A 24968-nucleotide genomic window follows, 5' to 3' on the forward strand; every position below is an offset into this window, starting at 1 on the left:
AACTGAAGTGCAGAGTCAGGACAATTGAAATCTTTCAGGGAAAATGTGTGCTGTTTAAAGTCATTGTAACAGATGCTCAGATAAAATGTATTCCACAGATTAAAAGGGCTGTGGGCATGCTGAAGAGGAAACCTGCATAGTTAAGGAGAGATATTGGGGAAGCTATAAAAAACAAGAAGGCTTCTTTTAAAAAGTGGAAGTCATTACAAAGGGAGAAAATAAAAGGGAGCATATTTCAGCAAAACTAACGTAAGTTGATAAGAAAAGTAAAAGAAGGGATTTGAGGGACAAGAAAATAGACCACTGTGACCAGGTAACCAGTGTGCCTGCTCAGTCTGCTCTCCAGGGGCTAACTGTCCCCAGTTCCCATCTTTATGGTACCTGTATGGTATCTGTAAACCAGACTTGGACAAGATAGCCCGTCAAATAGCACACACTTTAAAATAGAGGACTACCCTCTGACACTCCTTCAAAGAGAGGGCTGTCCTCTGTAAAACAGAACACCTGGCCACCTTATCAGGGACCCCAGAGCTAGAACATCACTTCTGCCAAAAGGGGAGTGGTAGTAACTCAATGGCTGAACACCTGCTTTGCATGCAGATAGTCCCAGATGCAACCACTGGCATCTATAGTTAAAAAGGATCAAGTAACAGGTGGCAAGATAGGGACCCTGAGACCCTGTAGATAGTCTACCAGGCAGAGTAGACAATAGTGTGCTAAGCCAGGTCTACACCTTGTGTCAAATCAGTATGATCCTATCATGGTAATGCTATATCCCTTTTGAACATTTATACCTTGTACGACACACAATGACATTTGTGGTGGTATCTTGGATAATGTGGAATTATAACCCTATGGGAATGGTATATAAAATGTGTAATGTGCCCCTACAGTTAAAAGCACACTTCAATGCCGCTAGAAAGCAGTAGTGTAGATCTAGCCATAGATGGACCAATAGGCTGAGCTGACTACATGTTCTTTTTCCTGTGTTCCAGAAACAGAAGTGACCAGGAATGGCTTGGCGACTCTGAAAAGTTTCAGCCATTTTAATTAGTAAGGCCAGATGTTGGAAGAGGTCTGTTGTGAGGCGCTTTCTCCCACTTGTTCCCTAACAATGATTTCATTATTATGCATCTCAGCTCAACTCAACTGGAGTTGCAGCTGCTCCAGCTCTGTATACATGTAAATGTCCCTGAGTTGACCTACACAGGGGCTGCCTCGCTAAAATATTTTAAATGCATAGAATTGACTTCTTGGGCAGCGGGAAAGGGGGGCTGCACCAGAGATGGGTTGTAATGAGAAACATTATAACTAAGTCAAAACATTACCATTTTCTTCTGATATAAAGCAAATGCTGCCATCTACTGCAATGACTAGCTATGCACCCGAAACTAGCTTGCCTGTCAAATACAGCCAGCAGTTAGTCTCACCTGCTTATTGTCATCTTAGCACCATATCACTAACGTTTGATTATGCCTTCTTCCTTCCCTGGGACTCCTTTTCAATAGTCCAGGACACTGATTATTTGTATAACCCATTTATATCTTCTCTTAAGGCAGCTTATAGCAAGGTCCCAGTTAAGTAACAACAATCCTAATAGGAACTTAGCAAGTAATGGTGTAGAAATGGGGGAGAACCCTCTGGTAACTTGTCCAGGTATGCTTCAAAGATAATAAATACCTCCTTAATACTCCCTAACCCTATATTCCATGGCACAGCTTAGTAAACCCATGGCTGACACATTCACAGTGTCTTTTACCTCCTTCGATCTGGACCCACAGGCAGATTACAAAAGCCAGCTGGACAAGTCACAAGGCACAAGACTACTACAAAAGCCAGCTGGACATTTATTTATTCATTTGTTTATTGTATTTGTTGTCCTTCACGCCTTCTGCTAAATATAGTGCTCAAGGCAACTAACAATAAAATACAGGGGAAAATAACAAAGTTACCATCAAAACATGAACACTCTACATTAAAAACACATCCTCCAATAAAACCTGACATCAAATAAAATAAAAATAAAAGCACATCAATAAAAATGTGCTGAATAAAAATGTCTTTGCCTGCCAATGGTAGGACAACAGAGAGTGAGTTTGCCTGGCCTCCCTTGGCAGGGAGTTATAAAGACTGGGAGTAGTCACAAAGGAGGCCTCTCGGGTTCCAATCAAACTTGCTCCTGAAAATGGTAGGACAGAGATAAAAACATCTCCCAAGGATTTTAAGACCCTGGTAGGCTCACATGGGAGAATACAGTCTTTCAAATAACCTGGTCCAGTTTTATGGGTGAAGCTATTGTGATGAGACAAAGGAGCTTACTAAAATGGCAGAATATTCCAAACAGAAATACCAAATATTTTGGTAGATCTTCTTAATAAACAGTTTTAGAGCCGCTGCTTTGAGTGTGCTGCTCCTGAAAGGAGAAGTCCACAAGTTCTGAAGTCCTTAGGTACAGTCCACCAAAGACCAATGTTGCTGTGAAAATCCAAATGAAAGAACTGAAGTAGAGGGTGTGTAAAACCAGCTTATAGTTGATTCCCCTCCAGCGTCTGCTAAGTAGTTTCCTAGACAGTATGTGGCTTGGTAGATCTCCTGGCAGCCTTAAATTGGGCAGCTGTTTGTGTTATTAACCAGGTATTAATTTTAAGGCAGCTCTTCATATGTATATTTGGCAATCAGAGAACAAGATAATGTATCAAGTATTCACTTACCACATTGCGACAGGGGGCAAAAACGTCGCTGTACAAAATTGAGCATTCCTTTTTGGCATAAGGGAACTTGCTTTGATGAACTTCACATGGTTTAATGGTCTCATTTGGGCTCGCACACTGATTTATAGAAAAACAAACATAGCCATTATTAACAACTTAACAAGTTGTTAGTGGGACAACGCCTTCTAGTGGGCATTTTATAGCAAAACTTCTCTGCACATGGCAAGAAATGGCAACCAATTTCATTATAATTCAGAAGAGTCACATTTGTTTGGATTATTTTACTACAAAAAAAATGGCGGAGGAGGAAACCAGTGGGTGGCATGCAGGAGGTAGACGGCATCATGGGAGGGATCCGCAAAAATTTGTGAGTGCCCAGTAACGAGCGTGCTATAAAACACTCGTCTGATGACACTCTTAGAGTAATACACACACAAAAACCTCTTTGTGGAGTTCATCTATTTGTGATGATCTAGTAATGCCAGTGGAATGGTAAACTTCCTAGGTGTTGCCTAAGGCAGGGATGGAGAATGTGAGACTGCAACTCCCATCATCCCTTGCCATCTAGCTATGCTAGAGGGCTGCATGTTCCCGACCTCTGTTTTACGCATCGTCAAACAAGAGGGAAGACATCACCCAAAAAGAGGACACAGATTTGCACGTAGTCAACATTGATGAGTATAATTTAAACAGAAATGCAATACATCTCACCATAGCAGAGAAGACTGTGACCAGGTGACCTGTGTGCCTGCTGCTTACTCTGCTTTCCAGGTGCGAACTGCTGATGGGCAACTTCAAGGCCTTATGGTGCTTTAACTGGACTTGGACTGGGCAGCCCTTCCAACTGAGCGTGCCTTCAAATAGAGGACTGTCCTCTGTAAAGTAATATACATGGCCACCCTACATGTCTAGCCTAGAGACTTGAGAATCACTGGGCATGTCTAGACTAAGGGAAGGAAGGGGGAGGATCTCGCGATATTCTGCTTGTGAGATCCTCCCCTTTGTCCACATGTGAGTGTGACATCCCAGGAGGAAGGAGGGATGTTGTGCCCGCCATTTTCTTTTTCTTTTTTTACCAAAGATGAGCACACGTGTGCTCCAATGAAAATGTAAGCTTTTTTAAACACACACACACAAGCTTCCGCTCCCCTGCCAGCCCAGATGGGCATGGAATGCCTGAAGAGCTCTGTGCCCCGTGCCTGTTTCCCACTTCCTCACGTTTACTCGCAAGGAGGCAGGATGAAGCCTGGATGGGCGCCTACACACCTCCCGTGGTCTCGGGATGATCCTGAGACTGCGGGAAGAATCAGGCTAAAAGTGGTCCCACTTATCCTGGGGAAACAGAGGGATCCTCCCTCCCTGCTCCCAGGATCCCCTGTGTGTCATGTGGGCGCACAGGGATGATCCCAGGAGGATTCCCAGGATAAACACTGGTCTAGACATGCCCACTGTCTCCTTCCTCTCTTGCTTGTCACACATGGCAGCTGCCGGATCCAGGGAAAGAAATGCCAAACCAGGTTAAAGGTACCTATGCTTCAACATGTTCTTATATTCTCAAGGTCAGCTTGCTGTTTATTTTGAAACAGAATGGACATATCATGCTTACCTGTCCTATTGTCCAGCTCTCTCCAAAAACTTGAGCATTTCTTACTTCCATGTTGTTGGATGTAGTCAGATCGTTTGATGTGAATTTATCAAAATTCCCACACAATCCTGCCAATTTACCCTGAAATTATAATAGGATGCTTTTTTGTAGGGGTGTGCACAGACCCCCCGCTCCGCTTCACTTGCAGATCCGCCATTTTCCAGATCGGGCCGCTCCGCCCCGCCCCCGCTCCGCCCACTTCCGCTCCACTCCGCCCGGAGCTCCGGATCCGGATCCGGATCCGGAGCTCCGTTTCCCCCCCCCATAGGCTTGCATTGAAAGCTAAAAAATTATACAACTTTTTTTCTGTTCAAGTTAGAAACCTCATGTTTGGCACCATGACACCTCATGGGGATATACACACGCATGCCAAGTTTCAAAGCAATCCCATCATCCCCTGATTTTTGGCGAATTTTTGAAAATCGGGCACCCCATACACAACATCCCTGCGAGGTGGGCAGGGGAGGAGGGAGGGAAGGCAGGCAGGCATGCAGCTGGCATTTCTGGGGGCATAAGGAAGTGAGCCAAGGATAAGCCAGTAATGCATATAAAATGGAATAAATCAATCAATAAACAAAGGAGGGGTGGAATTAAAAGCAGCAGTGTTGCTCAATAAACAACAAGAAGAACTTTTTTAAAAAGGCTATATCTGTCTTTTACCAGCAATAGGGGGACGTGCCCGGGGGAGGGGGAAGTAGCTGCCAGTTCAAGACACTGACAGCCACAGCTCTGAGAAGAAGTAAAACGCTCACTTCGACTCAGAACAGGCATTGCTCCACCACTGAAAAGTGACCATTCACTTCAACTCATGATAGGCATTGCTCCACCGTTTTACTCTCTTTGGAAGGCTCTAATGGCCTTCCAGTGCAGGAGAGAGTGGGGGCACGTCCACGATGAGATGCCCTAGGGGAGCTCATCCCCTTGCACCACATCGATTCAGTTGTTCCCCAAGGTTAGGGTGGGGAGCAGTGCTGTGTTTCTATCTCTTGTTCTTGGCTTAGTATATGATTTCAGGTTGTGTTTGTGCATTTGGTGGGGCTACTGTGTTAAAAAACACGGGGAAAAGCCCGTTCAGATGAAGAAAGAGAAGTTTCCCAGAATCCCAAGTTACCTGTTTTGCCTATGCCCTCCTCCAACTTTGGGATCATCATGACCGGGAGCTGACTCTGCCCCTCAGCCCTTTGAAAAAGGTATTTTTCCCGCCGATTTTTTAAAAACGTCTAGCCCGCGACCCGTACGATGCAGAAAGTTGAGAGTGGTCTCAAAATGACCCCCATCCACGACTCTCTGTGCACAAGAATTTTCAGAATGATAGCTTAAACCCCCCCCCCCCAGTTATCCCCGATTCTTTCCCTCAATGCAATCCTATGGGCGAAAAGCCAAAAACGCAGTTTGAGCCGCGCGGTTGACCCGATTTTCACAAAAATATAGCCCGCGACCCAGACAACGCAGAAAGTTGAGAGTGGTCTCAAAATGACCCCCATCCACGACTCTCTGTGCACAAGAATTTCCAGAACGATAGCTTCAAAAACAACGTAGTTATGCGCGATTATTTGCCGCAATGCAATCCTATGGCGAAATGTTTTCAAGATGGCGACCGGAGCGCTCCGCCTGAACTCGGAGCTCCAAAAAATGGGCGCTTCTCTTCGCCTTGCTTCTAGGGGGTCCGCGGTCCGCTCCTACTCCGCCTCTGGGTAAGGCGGAGCAGGCCAATCCGCTACTGCTTCTACGCTCCTAATCGGAGCGGAGCACATCCCTACTTTTTTGTGTATGCACATTGTTTGATTTAAAGCTTCGGCTATTGGGTGGTATAAAAATGCAATAAATAAAATAAATAATAAAATAAAATAATTGAAATATAGCATCAGGATGATGACAAAGATTATATAAATATTTTTTAAACAAACAAAACAAAAACAAAATTAATACTTTAATCCACAGAGTGGATAGATTTAGTTACATGAACATTTAGAAAAAATATTATAATCTCCTTTCTGTAAAGCCAGTATCTTTCATATTGATATGAAAGGCATTTAAGAACATATGCTGAGGGTTTTTTTTATTAACTGACCCCAGAATAGCGAGTTTGTTCTGCGAACTGGCAGAAATGGTTTCCCCTAAATGTGATCCTGGATGGGGTACCGTATGCCTGTGCAACACATGGCTGTTGAAACAATATATGCCTTTATGCACCCTGAAACATTGCTCAGTATAATCAGACACATCTCTCTAAGAACATTTCCTGTGCATTTGTTCACTGAAGTAAAGGGACATATAACGTCTCTGTCAACCTATATGCGTGGAACTGAAGAGAACAGTTCTACCATGACTCATGTCTCATTCATTTCAATGGTAAACATGCAGAAGATGTTCATGGAGGACTGGGCTCAGAACACTTCTTACCTAACTTTCAACTTAACCCAAACTATGCATTCACAATTATTATGTGATACGGACTACGGGTGGGTGGATAGGTTGCATCTTTGAATGGTCATCCCTCAGTTTTAAAAGCTCCCATACATTGGGAAATAAACATGTTAGGAAGAAGACTAGGATGAAATCGTTCTCTGTAACTGAATAGATTTTTAGATACAGGGAAGCATTCATACAGTCCCTCACCTGGCATCTGAAAAAGACGGTATCAGATGATACTGCTGCACGCATAGCTCAGTTCTTAGAACAGCGAAGTCATTGCTAACCAGAACTGTGAAAGAGTCGTATGGCTTTTTAGACATGAAAGCTTTTATTGCTAGAGCAGCACATTCTCAGGGAGTGTGTTTAGGCCAGAATGTATCTCCATACTGCATGACTGGACACTTTCTTAGGTCAGAATATGTGGCTATATTTTAGACTTCTTCATTTTTGTGCATTGTCTATAGAAACCTGATTAAGTAAAAATGCTCATACTTGGTAGAAAATATTTGAAGTTGTTTTTACCTTGTTAAGTAACAAACTCTCCTTCCCAACCAGTGATCCAGCATCTCCACTTACCACAGGATGGTGTGAGAAGAATACTGCTCACCTGTGCCAGTCACTGGGTGAAAGAGCAGCTCCAGCCAAAATGGAAGAGTTACTTTAGTCTAAGAAAACTGAGCTCTTCTTTCTCCCAATTTGCAGTGAGAAAGCAGAGGCCACATTTTCTTACAGCCATCCTCCTATTTCCTCTTTTTTTCTTTTCTTTTTTTGGACAAGTAGAGATACTTTTTGAATCTGTATAATTAATGCACTTATTTTAGATCCCCTTCTTATGAAACGCTTGGTTATGTGGAGTACTCTGAAAACGTAGAAAAATGTCACTATCAATTCCCATATTATATAAAAAAATATTATTTATTATGTTTATATCCTGCCCTTTTTCCTCTTGCACAGAACCTGAGGCAGCTTACATGGTCCTCCTCCTTCTCTCCATTTGAACTTCACAACAACCCTGTGAGGTAGGTTAGGCTGAGAGTCAGTGACTGGCCCAAAGTCACTCATTGAGTTTCATGACTGAGTAGGGGTTAGAACCCATATCTCCCGAGTCCTAGTCCAACACTCTAGCCCCTATGACACACTGGCTCTTGCAACTTGATATAAACTTGCTATGTCATCAGATTTCAATCAAGGCCCTATTAGTGTGCTCTGTGGATATTCTCCCTCCCACATTAGAATATATACCCCAATGCTGTAAGAGATAAGACACCTTCCACTGAGCTCCAACTTTGATGTGCATTGTTGTCTTTCTATCCCACAGTATTGTGATCTCTCGCTCTGGAAAGTGCACTGCTGTATAATATCCAGCCTTCCAAAGTTGATATTTGGTTTTGTCTTCATGTCTTCTCAGCATCCTCTGTGAAGAAATTGAAATTTGTAAATATCACTAACACTTTGCGACGTACCACCAATATAGGCACTCAACTAATACCAAATCAGGGTCTGAAAAATATATTTATTTATTTATTTCATTTCATTTCTATACCGCCCAATAGCCGAAGCTCTCTGGGCGGTTCACAAAAATTAAAACCATGAAGAGCATAATAAAACAACCAACAATTTAAAAACACAAATACAAAATACAATATAAAAAGCATGACCAGGATAAAACCACACAGCAAAAATTGATATAGGTTAAAATATAAAATTAAAACAGCATTAAAACAACGATGCTTATAAATAATAAAAAATGCCTAAGATTGTCTCTGAGCCTCACATGTCGTCCAGAGGCATTCATGGGAAGTGAAAATGGCAGCGGCTGGAGAGCCACACTTTGCTTTGAAGTAATAACAGCTGTCAGTAAGAAAATGTGTTAATTAAAAAAAAAAGTGGGATGGGTAGGGCACCTCAGCAGGGACTAGATATTCATGCCCAACAGAACTTTGGTCCTGTGTTTCTTCAAAAGCAAGTGCCACACTCCAACCTGATGCCCTCCAGATCTTTTGGATTTCAACTCCCATTAGCCCCAGCTAGCAGGGTGAATGGTCATGAATGCTGGAAATTATAGCCCCAAACATCTGGAGGGCACCAAGTTGATGAAGGCTGTTGTAGTCTCAGACCACACAGAAAAGCACTGAACATTAAGGAAAGTTTTGAAAGCTTTCTGTGATGGAAATCATGTTACTTTCAGGATATATGTGCAAACCCTTGGCTATAGCTGAAGCAGCCATCTGGATTGTGGCCTACATGACTGAGATCTACTGAAAACTAAAGTTGTACTAGATGTGGTCAATATCAGGCTACAACATCTGAGGGTATGTTCAAATGAAATGTTGAGCACATGGATGTGATGCGGTAAAATTACTTTACCACATCAAACGTTAATATGAAAGGTAGACCTTTAGATTGTCAATTCCTGCCCTGAAAAGGGTGGTCATGGACCTTTAATAGCTGTTTTCAACAACAACAAAATAGGTTTTGGCTTCTCACATCCCAGGGGGACTCTGATAAGAAAATATGGCTTTTCCTATCACCAAAATATAAAAGATATTCCTTCTGTTGACAAACCCAGATGACAGAGTTTAGAAGTTTGATAGGGCAATTCTGACATTGCTCCTAGCCTTATGACCATCATGGTTTTTCTTTTAAACTTTTTGTTTTTAACTGAAAGTTATTTCAAATCATTTGGTGGAAACCCTGTAGCTGGGAACTAAAAGGGGAAGATTTTCCCTGGGGGCAGAGAAGTTCTGTGATATCCAGTGGAATGCTCATTATACAGCCGGGGGGGGGGGGGGCAGGAGGAGAGCAGGGAAGAAGAAAATGGGAAAACTTTGACCTTCTGTTATTAGATTTGTGAACCAGCCTTCCTCACCCTGGTGACCTTCAGATAAGTTGAACTACATCTCCCATCATCTCCACTCAGCAAATAGTTCAGTAAATAAAGGGCAAGTCAAAAAAGGGGGGAACAGAACTTACCTGTACATCTGGGGGTTCACTTAAAAAAATCTCAGCATCTCCAACAGAAATAAAAACATTCTTTGAGCAAACAATGTCATTATCAAAGCACTTCTTGTTCTGAACGATTATGGACAAGTTTGAATTGCCAACACCCTGTGAAGGAGAAAGGTTTGTTATGTACAAACACAGTTATACATCACTGCAACATCCACATAACAAATCTACAGGCAATTTGGATCCCATTCCCTTAACTGGACACCAGCTGCCTTGGGCTGTTTTCTGGGTCAGCTTGAGTTAATGCTGTTCTAAACCAAGTTATGTCAGGTTGACCTAGATATAAACCCAAATCAGCCAGAGTGCAGTCAAAGGAATAAATGTTAGCCATTGGGTTGCATGATATATAAGTGGGCCATGTTTTAACTTGAACTGGCTGGAACCAAGTTACTTAAGAAGAATGTGAATAGTCCGTTCCTGTCTTGCATACTGGCATACTGTTTTGCACCCAAATCACAATGCTTTGTTTGGGTGCAAAACACTGCCAACTCTGTGGGCCCATGCCAATAATAGGCAAAATATGTACAAATAAATAAGGAACTTGGGGTGTGTATCTCACAATATGTTTGGGGCCATTCAGTCATATACCCAAACCTTAAGAAGAGTGGCATCTAAGATGCCACAGCCTCGCATCTGACCCAACATCTTGCTGGGATACAAGGCACTTTCAAACATGGGGTCTCCATGCAGATAACACCCAACATAGGCAGAAATGAATACGGAAGTGGAGGTGTGAATCCGACAAGATACTTTGGGCCACCCCAAACCATATAAAAACTCTAAGGCAGGGTTGGGCAGCTAGTGGCCCTCCATGGGAATTGCAGGCCAAAATATCTGTAAAGCACCATGTTGAACACCAGGTTGTGGGGAAGCTGAATAGATACTTCTCACTGTACAACCCAACCCAAACAGAATTCCGGCCCATCATCTGAACATGGGAAGGTGCGTTTCCCCGCCCTTTGATCCATCCAGGACAGCATTGTCTATTCTGCCTGGCAGAAGCTTTCCAATTTATAAGGTAGGTGTCTTTCCCAGTCCCATTACCCGAGATGCTTTAACTGTAGATGCCTGGAATAGAACTTGGAATGCCAACAGGCACACAACTGCGTAACAATTTTAACAATACAGTCAGACAGTGTTGGTATACAGAGTCAAAATAATGACTTCTATTTTATATAGTTATATCAAATAGAACATTTCAAACATTCAAAATTATAAAGATAACCAAACATAAGGCAAATAGTTGCTTCTTATGATACCTTGACAATAAAATATAACAACAGACTATTATTGATATACTGTTACTGTATTATTGATTATAACAGGATTCCAGTTATCTTTTCCCGTTTCATCATTTCATTTCAGACTTCCTCAGATGTATACTCTTCCAAGTCGCCGTGTGCCTTCAAGAGCCGTGGGGGTGTCGACAGAAGATAGTACTCCCTAAGTAACTTCCAGTTAACAGATAGGAAAATTCTTTCTTATGCCCCAGCTGAAAATCCTGTTATAATTAATAATACAGTATATCAATAATAGTTAGTCTGTTGTTATATTTTATTGTCAAGGTATCATAAGAAGCAACTATTTGCCTTATGTTTGGTCATCTTTATAATTTTGTATGTTTTGAAATGTTCTATTTGATATAACTATATAAAAAAGACGTCATTATTGTGACTCTGTATACCAATGCTGCCTGACTGTATTGTTAAAATCGTTACGCAGTTGTGTGCCTGTTGGCATTCTTGATATTTGGTTATTATCAACTGCAGCCTTTGTGTATTTTGGAATAGAACTTGGGACATTCTACAACTTGTATACAAAAATAAGGCACTCCTTATTTTTGTATATAAAATAAGGCTATGGCAAAGGGGGGATACCACCTCCAGCCTCGCTGCAATACAAGGGGGATTCTACATGTCGTACTGAGGGCGCTTCCATGCGCCCCCAGTGCGCCCCCAAAGCGATCGTGTAGCTTGCCTGGAGAAGAGACGAGGAAGAGGCGTCCTTGCCGCTGCCGCCACCCACCTACCTCCTCGCTGGCCGGGTCGGACCTGGCCGGCGAGGAGGAAGGTGGGTGGTGGCGGCGGCAAGGACGCCTCTTCCTCGTCTCTTTGAAAGGCAAGCTACACAATCGCTTTGGGGGCGCACTGGGGGCACATGGAAGCGCCCTCAGTACGACGTGTGGAATCCCCCCCCCAAGACTAGAGAAAGACGAGTGAGAAAATGCCATTTTTACACCCTCACTTCCTGAAAAAGAGCTACATTTACCTTTTAAGGTAAAGCACAAAGAAGGAAGTACCATCGTCTGTCATTTGAAGCCAAGTTACTCTGATAGAAAATTAAAAAACCAAAACGCTTCCCCCCCCCCCCGCCGTAACCTAGCTCCTATCTTCCCACTAAATTACCAAAACAAGCCTTTTCCAACTTAGCATCAATTTATTTGTGATAGTATGGTGTTGCTAGGCAATGGAGAAAGAGAAACAGAATCCTGGGCAAGCAACCAAAAACTCAGCAGTACGCCTGTATTTTCAGACCTTAGTTCATCATAGCTGCATAAAATAAGGAACTTTATTCCCTTTGGATGAAAAAAAATTAAACCGGAAGAACAAATCGCCACTACTTTAATGTTTTTATTAGGGGTGTGATCCGCTCCGATTAGGAGCGTAGAAGCAGTAGCGGATTGGCCTGCTCCACCTTACCCAGAGGCGGAGTAGGAGCGGACTGCGGACCCCTAGAAGCAAGGCGAAGAGAAGCGACCATTTTTCGGAGCTCCTAGTTCAGGTGGAGCGCTCCGGTCGCCATCTTGAAAACATTTCGCCATAGGATTGCATTGCGGCAAATAATCGTGCATAACTAGGTTGTTTTTGAAGCTATCGTTCTGGAAATTCTTGTGCTCAGAGAGTCGTGGATGGGGGTCATTTTGAGACCACTCTCACCTCTCTGCGTTGTGTGGGTCGCGTACTATATTTTTTTGAAAATCGGGTCAACCGCGCGGCTCAAACGGCGTTTTCGGCTTTTCGCCCATAGGATTGCATTGAGGGAAAGAATCGGGGATAACTGGGGGGGGTTTAAGCTATCATTCTGAAAATTCTTGTGCACAGAGAGTCGTGGATGGGGGTCATTTTGAGACTACTCTCAACTTTCTGAGTCGTACGGGTCGCGCACTAGAAGTTTTTAAAAAATTGGCGGGAAAAATACCTTTTTCAAAGGGCTGAGGGGCAGAGTCAGCTCCCGGTCATGATGATCCCAAAGTTAGAGGAGGGCATAGGCAAAACAGGTAACTTGGGATTCTGGGAAACTTCTCTTTCTTCATCTGAACGGGCTTTTCCCCGTGTTTTTTAACACAGTAGCCCCACCAAATGCACAAACACAACCTGAAATCATATACTAAGCCAAGAATAAGAGATAGAAACACAGCACTGCTACCCACCCTAACTTTGGGGAACAACTGAAAAGATGTGGTGCAAGGGGATGAGCTCCCCTAGGGCATCTCATCGTGGACGTGCCCCCACTCTCTCCTGCACTGGAAGGCCATTAGAGCCTTCCAAAGAGAGTAAAACGGTGGAGCAATGCCTATCATGAGTTGAAGTGAATGTTCACTTTTTAGTGGTGGAGCGATGCCTGTTATGAGTTGAAGTGAGCGTTTACTTCTTAATCTCAGAGCTGTTGGTGGCTGTCTTGAGTTGAACTGGCAGCTGCTTCCCCCTCCCCTGGGCACGTCCCCCTATTGCTGGTAAAAGACAGATATAGCCTTTTTAAAAAAAATCTTCTTGCTGTTTATTGAGCAACACTGCTGCTTTTAATTCCACCCCTCCTTTGTTTATTTATTGATTTATTCCATTTTATATGCATTACTGGCTTATCCTTGGCTCACTTCCTTATGCCCCCAGAAATGCCAGCTGCATGCCTGCCTGCCTTCCCTCCCTCCTCCCCTGCCCACCTCGCAGGGATGTTGTGTGTGTGTGACTTTGACTCAGGGGAGAAGTCCTTCCTGCGCTCACTTGGAGTTTTGGAAGTTCCAAATTTTGCAGGTTTAAGCCCCGCCCAAAAACAGGGGATGATGGGACTGCCTTGAGTCTCGGCGTGCGTATGTATCCCTGGATAAGCTTTCATGGTGGTGAGTTTGAGGTTTTTTTTTAACGTGCAAAATTGACGGAGCTATGGAAAGGGGTGTTGGATTTTCATAAATTCCCCAAAAATCAGGGGATGATGGGACTGCCTTGAGTCTCGGCGTGCGTATGTATCCCTGGATAAGCTTTCATGGTGGCGAGTTTGAGGTTTCTAACGTGCAAATTGACGGAGCTATGGAAAGGGGTGTGAATGGGGTGCCCGATTTTCAAAAATTCCCCAAAAATCAGGGGATGATGGGATTGCTTTGAAACTTGGCGTGCGTGTGTATACCCCCATGAGGTGTCATGGTGCCAAACGTGAGGTTTCTAACTTGAACAGAAAAAAAGTTGTATAATTTTTTAGCTTTCAATGCAAGCCTATGGGGGGGGGAAACGGAGCTCCGGATCCGGATCCGGAGCTCCGAGCGGAGCGGAGCGGAAGTGGGCAGAGTGGGGGCGGGGCGGAGCGGCCCGATCCGGAAAATGGCGGATCTGCAAGTGAAGCGGAGCGGGGGGTCCGTGCACACCCCTAGTTTTTATTAATTTTATGGTTATTTTGGTTTACTTTCTTTTTTACCTGTAACATGTTGGCTAAAACACAGGTTTTCTAAAATCATTTGCAGTTAGCTGCACCAGCTAATAAATAAATAAAAATACTTGTATGTCCCAAATGTTAGCTTAATAGTAATGGGTTTTTATAATCAACATAACCATATTTTAATCATAAACTACTTTTTAAATCAAAATATTAAATAAGAAAAAATCATCTCATATTTTTCAGGTGACTATAACTTTTAAAAAATGAATATGAAATAAGCAGCAGAAAGTATTTCCCATTGCAACCACTGGTGAAAGTGAAAAAAGACTGGACATAGTACAAAACGATCCATCCTATCTCAGTCTCTCTCTCTCTCTCATTCCTTGTACACCAAAAATAATTTATTTTCATATAGAACATATCAAATCAGACTTAGCACAGTATCTCATTTTGCCTCATGGAGAGTATGCATAACAGAGACTTAAAGAAATTCCACCCTAACCTCCCTCATAATACTAAACCCTTGGAAGATTGGCAGTGGGTTCAGGACAAACAGAACAAAGTATTTCTTCATATTTATTTATTCTTTTTAAAATTTGAACAGCACCTTGATCAAAAAGGGACTCCGGGGTTGTATATATAAAATTTCAAATACAAATACAATATTATCATATTTCTATGACAATAAAAATTAAAGCATTAATAAAAGAAAATTATGAGGCATACAACTATTCAACTAGCAAAGAATACTATTAATTTAAAATGCCTGAGCAACTAAAAATATTTTGACCTGACCCTGGAAAGAGTAGTGTTAGTGCCAGTTGTACCACCTTTGAGAGGACATACCAAAATTGCGGCACCATTACAGTGAAGGATCTTTCTTTTGTAGATGCATCATTTTATTTTATTTTACTTATTTATTGTACTTTCAAGCCATCTAATAATGCTGGTTTTCTGAGTGGTGTACAATACATTAAAAGTTTAAAAACATAAAATGCAAACAATGAAACAATAAAAACAGCACATCATAAAAGCAAGATAAAACCAGCAACAAAAAGTGAAAACACTATAGCACATAAAAACCTAGGTAAAACTGTCATGGGCTAGAACTCTGAACCCTTGGTCTGAGAGGATCCTAACCCCTTGTCCTCAAAGGTAGAGGCTCCAGAGTTAATGAGATAAAACTCAGACACAAAAAGGTGTCATGAGGCTTCCATCTCCCCAGGATTAGTTCTCAAGAAATACCCCTGGGGTCAGCTCCTGTCAGGTGTAGGTCAGGTAGTTTGAGAATGTCAATGTTTGAGAATGCCAATGTTTGAGAATGTCAATGTCTCTGCAATTAGTTTGAGAATGTCAATGTCTCTGCAAGCTTATCTCTGTCAGAAGTTCCCAGGGAGTAGCTTACTCTCTGGGAACTTGGAAGTGTGGACCTGTCTGTCAAGTAGCTTTGAACAAGCCTTTATATAATGGCGCAAAAGCAGAAGAGCTTTTGCTTGGTTTCATCTCTCGACGCAAGGCCTGAAATCCCTCCGGCTTTCTGTGATGTTGGTCAATTCTTGTTTCTGAAACCTGACCTTGCTGAATCCATAAATGAACCCTGCAATCCAGACCTCACCAGCACCTAAACAACACTAAGTCCTCATCACAGCAGAGGGAAAACAGGAGCAAAAATTAAAAATTGTCAAGATCTAAAACCACTAAAAACAGTTCTTAAAATGCCTAATGATGGAACTCTAAGAAGGGCCTCTTCTGATGATTTTAGTGCATAAGCAGGATGGTTCGGGAGAAGGCACTACTTCAGATATTTGGGCCAAATTATGTATCTTGGAGCTGGGTGGATGGTGATATGGCAGGGGAAGGGAGAAGCTACTGACAATACAAGTAACAGGATTTGGGACAAAGTGATATATATATATATATATATATATATATATATATGGGTGTTCGACAATCAAAGTAACTGTTGTATATAAAGAAACAATATCCATAGTATGAACAAAATACACAGCTGTGTACTTAAGTGTTCACTTCAGTTTCTTTATTAAAAAAAATTCCAGTGCATTCCTATTCAATAAATAGAGGGAAATGGGCATTTAGTAACTCTTGTAAAAGTTCTAATGCAAGGAATGGGTATGTATTCAAGTTATCAAAATAGATAAGTTATAAAACACCGCCAGCTATCTTACTGTTCTTTGACATCAATAACTATTATTAATTGTGCAGTATGAGAAGATAATTCATGTAGTTCTAAAGAATACAATCACTATAAACAGTTCTCTTTCATATCATTTAGTTTTATCCTGCTTAGCATTAGATTTGGTATTTTATTGGATTACATTACAGCAATCCTTTCCTAATTAAAAACACTAGAGTCCCAAGATTAAGGTTTGAGAATGCTCAGGTATCCATTTTCAGGTGATACAATCTGCAGCAATGTGCTACAGTAGGGACATACATAGCACAACAGGTGAAATCCTGGCTCCCCACCCCCAATACCATTAAAACCTCTCCTAAATAAGCTATTTTACATTAAGAAATATACCCTGTTCTCCTTTCTGCCAGAATTCTGTAAAACAGTTAAGGTATATTTATGTTTCATAAATGTTTTGTTCTCATGAAAAGCAGAATAAGGAATGGAGCAGGGGAGAACAGGTACACAGATGTGACAATGAACTTTTAAATGGCCAGAAATCTATTTTACATACATTCATTAGTACTGTACAGATGCATTTCTTTATCTCTCTGTGGAACAGGTTCCATTCCTTTACTCTCAGACTTGAGGCCACAATTCTAATTGAACTTCCTTGCAAGCACGGTCTATTGAAATCAGCGGGAATTCCTGAATAAGTGCAATCAACCACTGAGTTCAATGGGATTTGCTACCAGTAAATGCATTTAGGATTGCAGCCTTAGTTAATAAAAAATTACATTAAGAACTCAAGGAGCTTTATCCACTGCTGGAACCAAAAGAGCTGCTCAGAACCAGCTTCTTACATTGACTTGGAGCTATACAGAAAATGACAAAACCAAACTCCAAATATACTCCTTACATCCCCATCTGGACTACAGGCTGAGTGTTGATTTTTTACTGCTTTTAAAAGATCCATATTCAGCACATGCTTTTTTTCCATTACATGTTCCTCTAGGTGGAGACAAAGGCAATGCAGCAATGCCGATAGGAACGTTAAGGTCTGAGAACAGAGCAGCCTTTGCAAGGTTAAAGTAAAGCCCTTCAAGAATTGGAGAGGGTCCAACATGCTGCAGAAGTGCAACTAAAACTCAAGGTGAAAACTAAGAAGCTTAAGGTGAAATACTCCTAGAATACGAACAAAAGAAAGTAGCCTAGACTATGACAGGTACAGGATGTGACCACAAGTAGAAAAGAAAGATCAAGGAAGTTTACATCTTCCCCAAATACCAGAAGATACAATTTTATTAACCAGGCACAGTAACTCGGACGTTGCAACTCCACTATGCAAACCTTTGCAAGATTCAGAAGAGATAGAGAGAGCGTAATGGGGGGTGGGGGTGGCATAACAGAGAGTGGCTGTACAAAGCTCTGTTGATCACTTAGCAAGCTGGTGAAGTTTAGTAGACAGTTAGTAGATCATAAGTGTCAAAAAGCTAGGGCAGGGTGATGAATGCTCCTTTCTCCAGGCTCTGTTGTCATTTCTGAATAGCTGGATCTCTTTAATGGATACTACAATGTGTCTGTTACATCATCTGCCATAGATCTCTCTCTTCCTCCAGCCATTTTTGGGGACAGCTCTTCCTGTTTGTCTGCACAATTTAAAAGAAACGCTGGAGACCGAAACACTGAAGAGCAAAACTGAATTATTAACAGAATCACTTAATGGTCTGAAAGACCCAGGTATATAAAGGTAAATGAGCCTGAAATTGCTGATCTGAAGTAGATTTAGCCAGAAGAATGTAAACCCAGTGCCAATTGTAATCAGATCTTCTGCCTACCGAAGAAAGGTGGAATAAGTGGAAAACAGGAAAGAGCAGATCAATGGGAAGAAGAAAATGCACCCATGATAAATGTAATCACTAGGAGAATGGTTTGTCAATCAATTCACCCATTTTAGGAGGGCTCCTCACAAAAATGTTACGACTTAGCAGAGTAACAACTTGTAGAAGGATAGTCATGTTAGGGTTGAATCCAAGTATGGCAGGAGCAGAACTATGGAATGGGACTTTTGCTCATATGACAGGATGCCCTTGTCCTTTCCCCCCCCCCCCCGCATCACCCCCCCCCCACTGGAACAGGTTTGGGGAGTCTGGGGGACTGCAGAAAGGAGAGGAAATCTGTTCCTCTAGCAATTTCTGTTGTATTAGCAGATGCGAGGTATATTGTTTACTTTAAGAGAATTATAGGAAATGATCATCTAGCAAATGTGAAAGTAAAACTAGCAAGAGGCAGTCTACACCAAGCAGGACATGGCACTTTGAAAACTGTTTGATAACTGTATATGCAGTGTGTCCTGGGCCCCAACCGTTGTCATTACTGTTATAAACCGTTTTAAAGCAATAGTGTAGATCTCTCAGTGTTTGGTGGTTTTGGCCTGAATGTATTGTGTTGAGGTCTTTCATGTACTAATCATCTTAATAAATGTTAATGGTCATAGAAGACTTGGATGACCTGACATTTAAATGTATGCATAAGTAGCAGACATTATAGGATGACCACAGAGTTGGATCCAAGCCTTAGTCTTGTTGCAGTAAAAACAACAAAGAGTCCTGTGGCACCTTAAAGTTGAATACATTTATTAGGAGATATACAAGGCATTTCTTCTATGAAAGGATTAATTAATATAGACAGATTTCTTGAATACCTGGGTAAGGATATAATGGGGGCAACCAAAATATATTTTGAAGTTTTTTGCTACTCTGAAATGATAATTATAGACATTATGTGGCATAAAGTTCATTGACGATGAAGGACCATAAAGGAGCTAGCCAGACAGACTATCTAATCCGATATGTTGCCTTTTATACAGAGCTCAAATCTAGCTTCTTACATGCAAGCCCTCCTTACACATCATTTGTAGAGGAGGAGAAGCAGGGCTGTGCCAGTAGCTCCACCTCAACATCATATCGCTAAGCTAGCCCCAACCTTGAAGTCTATGGATATTTGAAAAGGGCCCCCTCCACCTGAGCAGCTGCTCATGTGTAGGGGCTCCACATGATCAGGATGCCCATACAGTCCTTCTTTTATGCCCTGTTCTTCCTTGCACATGAGAGCCCAGTGCATGAGCAATGCAAGAAGAAGGCTGCGGTCTCAGGCCAACTAGACATTCTGGAAACCCAGAATGAATGGTTGCAAAGTAAAGGAGCAGAAGATGCCATTTGCAGCACAGCAGTATTGGTGGGAAGGAGTTCTTTACACTTCACTCTTCCAAAGCTTTCGGTCTACGATCCTCTTCCTGGAGCCCCTTTTCCCACATGCTCCTGGAACCTTGGCTCAGGGGGAAAGTAGTAATGAGGTGGAGACTGGAAGGGAAAGCACTGGCTGAGCAGACTGTTACAAATTCCTTTTGCTACCCACTTCTCCACTGCAAATCTGATCCTCACCAACCAATTTGCACCTGTTTTGCAGTGGTCTGGGAGCCCAGATCCACATCTGCTGCTGACTGTTTAGTTCCTAAACTTCAATGGAAGTCTTTGCCAACCTTGCCCGGAGATGAAACTCGGGACACACCAAACATAAACTTCCACCGAACTATGGTTTCTGTTTGTTCACATAAAATGACCCAAATAATTCTTGAATTAATTTCTGAAAATAACGGCATCAAATATCTTCTTCAACTTTGGGGAAAGTTTGTGTGTGGCTAAAATGGGGGTGAGCAGGAGACTACTTGCTAATCCAATCTACCCGAACCTGGCACTCCCTATATGTGTTTGTTTATTTATTAAATTTATATATCGCCCCATAGCCGAAGCTCTCTGGGCGGTTTACAAAAGTTAAAAACAGTGGACATTTTAAAAAGTATACAAAATGCTACTCCCATAACTCCTTTCCACACATGTATTCCTCAGATATAGTCTCTATTTAAGTGGCAATACCAACACTAATATTCTCCAAGCCGGTTCCCACCTGAGCCCAATCCCATGGTCTGTATTGCAGAGCATAGGAGTGGATTTCCCATAATCAGAGATAGTATACTAAGACCTTTCAGCTGCTGAATGTTATCTTAAAACAAGCAGTCTGAACAGACCATCGTCCTATAAGTTAAAATAGCATTTCTGATATAAAAACAAAAACCATTCATTTTGCTGACAACTTTACCACCACCACCACCCCCCGTAAAGTTCTTTCTTCTTAATACAAACAGGTGGAACACATTAAACTTTAATAAGCTGCTTTGCTCCAGCAGGATGTCGTGGTCAATCAAAAGGCAACAGATTAAACAAAGCACATCGGATTCCAAAAGGCACATGGCCAAATCGAACACCTGCCAGGTAAACGGACTGGCGCTGACTACAAAACAAAGGAAAAAAGACAGAAATATGGATCCAAATCACTATTAGGGAAATCATCCTTCTAGTGTTCAGCAATGAGTCAAGCAGCAAAACTTCTCAAATACTGCACTGTGGTGCCTGTGCCTTCTTCCTCAACTCATATCAGGAATGAGTTATTTATCCCTTCAGCAAAAGCAGCTAAGTAGGTGAGAAAGTGGAGCAAATTACACTGCATTTTCAAGATCAAGGAAATTCACATCACCACTCAAAATGTTAGTCTTTAGTCCTATGCAATCAGTGCCTCACAGAACTGTATACAGTACTACTGTGATCATCTATCATTATTGTGTTCTTCCTCCAAGGATAGCACACGGTTCCCATTCTATCTTCACTGCAACCCTGCTCAATGCAGGAATCCACCTTAAAGCATCCCTGATACATCCCTTGTTGTCCAGCTGCCTCTTGAAGGCCTCTAGTGTGGGAGAGCCCACAACCTCCTTAGGTAACTGGTTCCATTGTTGTACTGTTCTAACAGTCAGGAACCAAAGTCAGTTAAACTGCTAGGGCACCCATCTAAGGATCTCTGGGAATTAAGGCTCTGTGAGGATGCTAAGGATCCTATTAGAGAATTCTCAGCATTCCTAAAGTAGCAGTAATTTGGAAGGTGCAATTCCCAAGATTCCTTGATCTAAAACTGTTTTGTGTTTGTAGTGTAGACACAGCCTATATCAGTAAGTGACTGGCTCAGATTCACACAATGAGCTTCATGACCACGTAGAGATTTGAACCGAGGTCTCTTCCAACCAGTCTGGGTTCAGGTTTAGGTTCGAGATGGAATAGGCCTTGGTCACCCAGACAGATGACCTTCTTAGGGAGCAGCATTTCATACTGTTGACCACTGTATCGTCCTGGACTATCTCCATGGGTTGGAGGCACCGTTTTAAAGTGGTCAGTTCCAGAAAATCACTTTAGATGACTGGGCTTTGCCCCACTGGAAGTTGAACTATGGGGTGCCAGAGGGTACTATTTGGGTCAGCAGGGGGAGAGGGGTGCCGATTTGACCATATGTGGTGAAGACTTTCCAAGAATTTTTGATACACAGCTGTTAAACAATCCACAGTCTTCCTCCTCACTTTGGAGCTGGGAAAGTGGTGTGAATTGCTGTGCAAATGTGACAAGTGACTGTGATGAATCTTGACTACCCAGTACTCCACATTGGCTCTGAAAGATTGAATATGTAGGAGGCCAACAGAGTAATCCCTGTTTTCTGTAGTATTTTTGCTTGCCTTACTGACCCTGCTACTTTCCTCTGCTTGGGATTTGCCTTCCCAGATCAACAATAAGCTCTCCCAGGAAGATGCATCATGACATTGTCTGAGAATACCTGGTCTAGACTAAAGTCAACTATCTTTCTGTAAGGCCAGAAAAATCCTTCAACAGCCCTATGCAGTCCAAAGACTAAGAACAAATTAGCTATTATGAAATAGCAGATCACCCTTTTTTTGGAAAAAACAACAACGACAAAGGCTAAAAAGGCTTTTAGGTAGGGCTAGCATTGCACCTGTCTAAAAAAAAAAACAAGGCTAGTTCTAATATCATGAATCTACACAAGCAATGTTTTCATCACTCGTGTCATCTTGCTTGTTGGATGAAAGGGCTGCAGGCAATGTGCCATGGGTCTTGTTTTGCTGAATGCCAACTTCTCTCCTGAACTTTAGAACTCAAAATGCCCATGGCAGGATAAGTATCATAAGATGACAACACTGTGGAATGTGCTAATATTCATGTACTAATATGCATATACCTATGAATGGAAAATTATTCATTTGCTTTCTCGGAATTCATATTGTCATCTTAGAAACAGAGACACACTTAAAGGGCATGTAAATACTACAAACCGCAGTCAGTTATATTGCTAAGGCAAATATCTAAGGATCTCTGGGAATTGTGGCTCTTTGAGGGTTTCTAAAGACCTCTATTTTTAAAATCCTTTTAAAAAAATCTTTAGATCTTTTAAGGATGGAAACTTAAAGGATCTCCGCATTCCTAAGGAAGTAGTAATTTGAAAGCTAAAATTCCCAGGATTCCTTGAGAGCTAGCTAATCAGTTTAAAACTAGTATAGGTTTGCAATGTAGACATCGGGCCTTGCTAGACGAGGCCTTAGCACGCTGTGAGGCCCGGTTTCCCTGCTGTGCGTCCAGATGACGCACAGGGTAATCCAGGGTCAGTCCGCGCTGAAGCCTCCCCTAACGCGCCATAGGCGAAGTCGCTTATGGTGCACCTTTTCCGCAGCCCCAGCCTGAGGCCGGGGCTGCGGAATGTCTAGCAAGGTCCGTGGCTTTTTGCGGCTACTCGCTTACTCGCGAGTAGCCGGGAAAAGCCATGGACTGGGCACAGCGCTTATACAAGCGCTGTGCCCATCGGGCCAGGGGGCATGATCCCGGGGGGGGAGGCCGGACCCGGCAGTGGGGGGGGAGAAGGCCGGGCACCGGGATGGCATCAGGGAGAGGGAGGACGGGTGGGGAAAGAGTGGGCAGGGAGGCATCGGGGATGGCAGGGGGGGGGGAGAAGGAGTGGGAAGGGACTTAATTTTTTTAAAAAAGGCACTTACCTTGTCCGGCGGCTTCGGGGCGCACATGGCCCCTTTAAATTAAAAACAAAAATGGCCGACGCTACAGGAGCTACAGGGCTTCCGGAGTCCCTGCGCGTCGTGCGTGCTAAAGTTAGCGCGCCGTCACCCCGCCTCCCTGCCGGCTTATCCAGCATGGTCTAGCAAGGCCCATAGTCACAAGATCATTTAAGGCTATGGAAAGATACCATAGGGCATAAGGTATCTCTAGTTTCAGTAATTGAACAGACTATGCATACTAAAATCTCAAATATACAAGTTGACAACATAATTTAAAAAAAACACAACTACTTCTTTTAAAATGAAAATGGAGGCCAAAACATAATGTGTCACACAGTTGCTATACAGTGCATTCCTTACACTAGTTTCTATGGGATAGATTATTTCTAAAGTGCCAGCTTTGGGCTTGCTGCTGTTTAAACATACAATGTAAAAATAGGGGGAAATTGTGTTTGCTTACCATTGTTTTCAGACAGACTTGAGCAGACTGTTTTTAGATGGGTGTCTCTTTTACTGGAAATTAAGCACTACTTATCTCCTTGAAGCTGAGAGTGTCATCACACAAGGGGAAATTGCATTTGCTCACTACCGCTTCTCTTCCTCGCGTTTGTCCCTCGTTATTTCCTCTTTTGAAAGAGGAAGTAAACAACGTGCATGTGGCCATTTTGATCCTGCTGCTTCTCCTGCACACAGCAGGAGATAGCGGCGACTTCCGTCTTTAAAAATAAGTCAGACTTACTGGGGTGTTTTTTGTTGCGCAAAGAAGGCTAGAAGGGGCGGGAGGCAGACAACATTGTGAGAGGGACCCACGAAAATCTGTAAGTACCCAGTAACGAACGTGCAATAAAACGCTTATCTGATGGACCTCATTATCTTGCCTAAAAGGAACTCAGAGAAGATGATGTACTTTATGGTCACCATGCTTTGGCAAAATGATAAAACTGCAACCAGCATGGTCCATTGCACACTGGCTCCTTTCAGGTGACCCCATTCCATGAGAAATCTATGACAACCAGATTGCAAATGTCACTCCATGGGTGGCAAGAACTGGTCTATCGAACACACCAAAGGAGGAGGAAGAGGAGGAAGAAAATCACAGGAAAGTTTGGCATTGTAAGATACAACTTTGTGCTCATTTTATAATAACTTACTAAGCTAATGCAGTCATCATGAACTGATGGCCACATACAGAGGAAAATCATCTCTTTCACACAAACATACTCAGGAGTAAGGAATGGGTAGACAGCATCTGTCACTGACTCCTTTTCTCTGTCTTTTTCCTAACCAAAAGTGGAACGGAGGGCCTGACTTGGCCTTGCAACAGATTTCCTTCACCTCACACAAGGCCCTCTGCAAGGTGTAGCTATTATCCTCCCCAAGCCACTATATACATTCGTCCAATCGGTGGCAATGCTTGTCAATACAATAATCTGCATAGAAGAAACTGAA

At 42.5% G+C, this 24968-nt stretch overlaps 1 protein-coding gene across 1 annotated transcript in view; it reads right to left on the reverse strand.

The window, feature by feature from the left end:
- Nucleotides 1-24968, reverse strand: part of OTOGL (otogelin like) — a 107113-nt gene that overhangs the window by 47219 nt on the left and 34926 nt on the right. The window contains exons 27-31 of the mRNA XM_063134987.1: nucleotides 9736-9879; nucleotides 8745-8760; nucleotides 8039-8163; nucleotides 4318-4437; nucleotides 2712-2828 (exon numbers count right to left, since the gene is read on the reverse strand). Of these exons, the coding sequence (XP_062991057.1) occupies nucleotides 2712-2828; nucleotides 4318-4437; nucleotides 8039-8163; nucleotides 8745-8760; nucleotides 9736-9879 (522 nt within the window). The remainder of the gene's footprint in view (nucleotides 1-2711; nucleotides 2829-4317; nucleotides 4438-8038; nucleotides 8164-8744; nucleotides 8761-9735; nucleotides 9880-24968) is intronic.

The sequence above is a fragment of the Elgaria multicarinata genome, chromosome 9, assembly GCF_023053635.1.
Source record: "Elgaria multicarinata webbii isolate HBS135686 ecotype San Diego chromosome 9, rElgMul1.1.pri, whole genome shotgun sequence".
In the NCBI taxonomy this organism is placed as follows: Eukaryota; Metazoa; Chordata; class Lepidosauria; order Squamata; family Anguidae; genus Elgaria; species Elgaria multicarinata.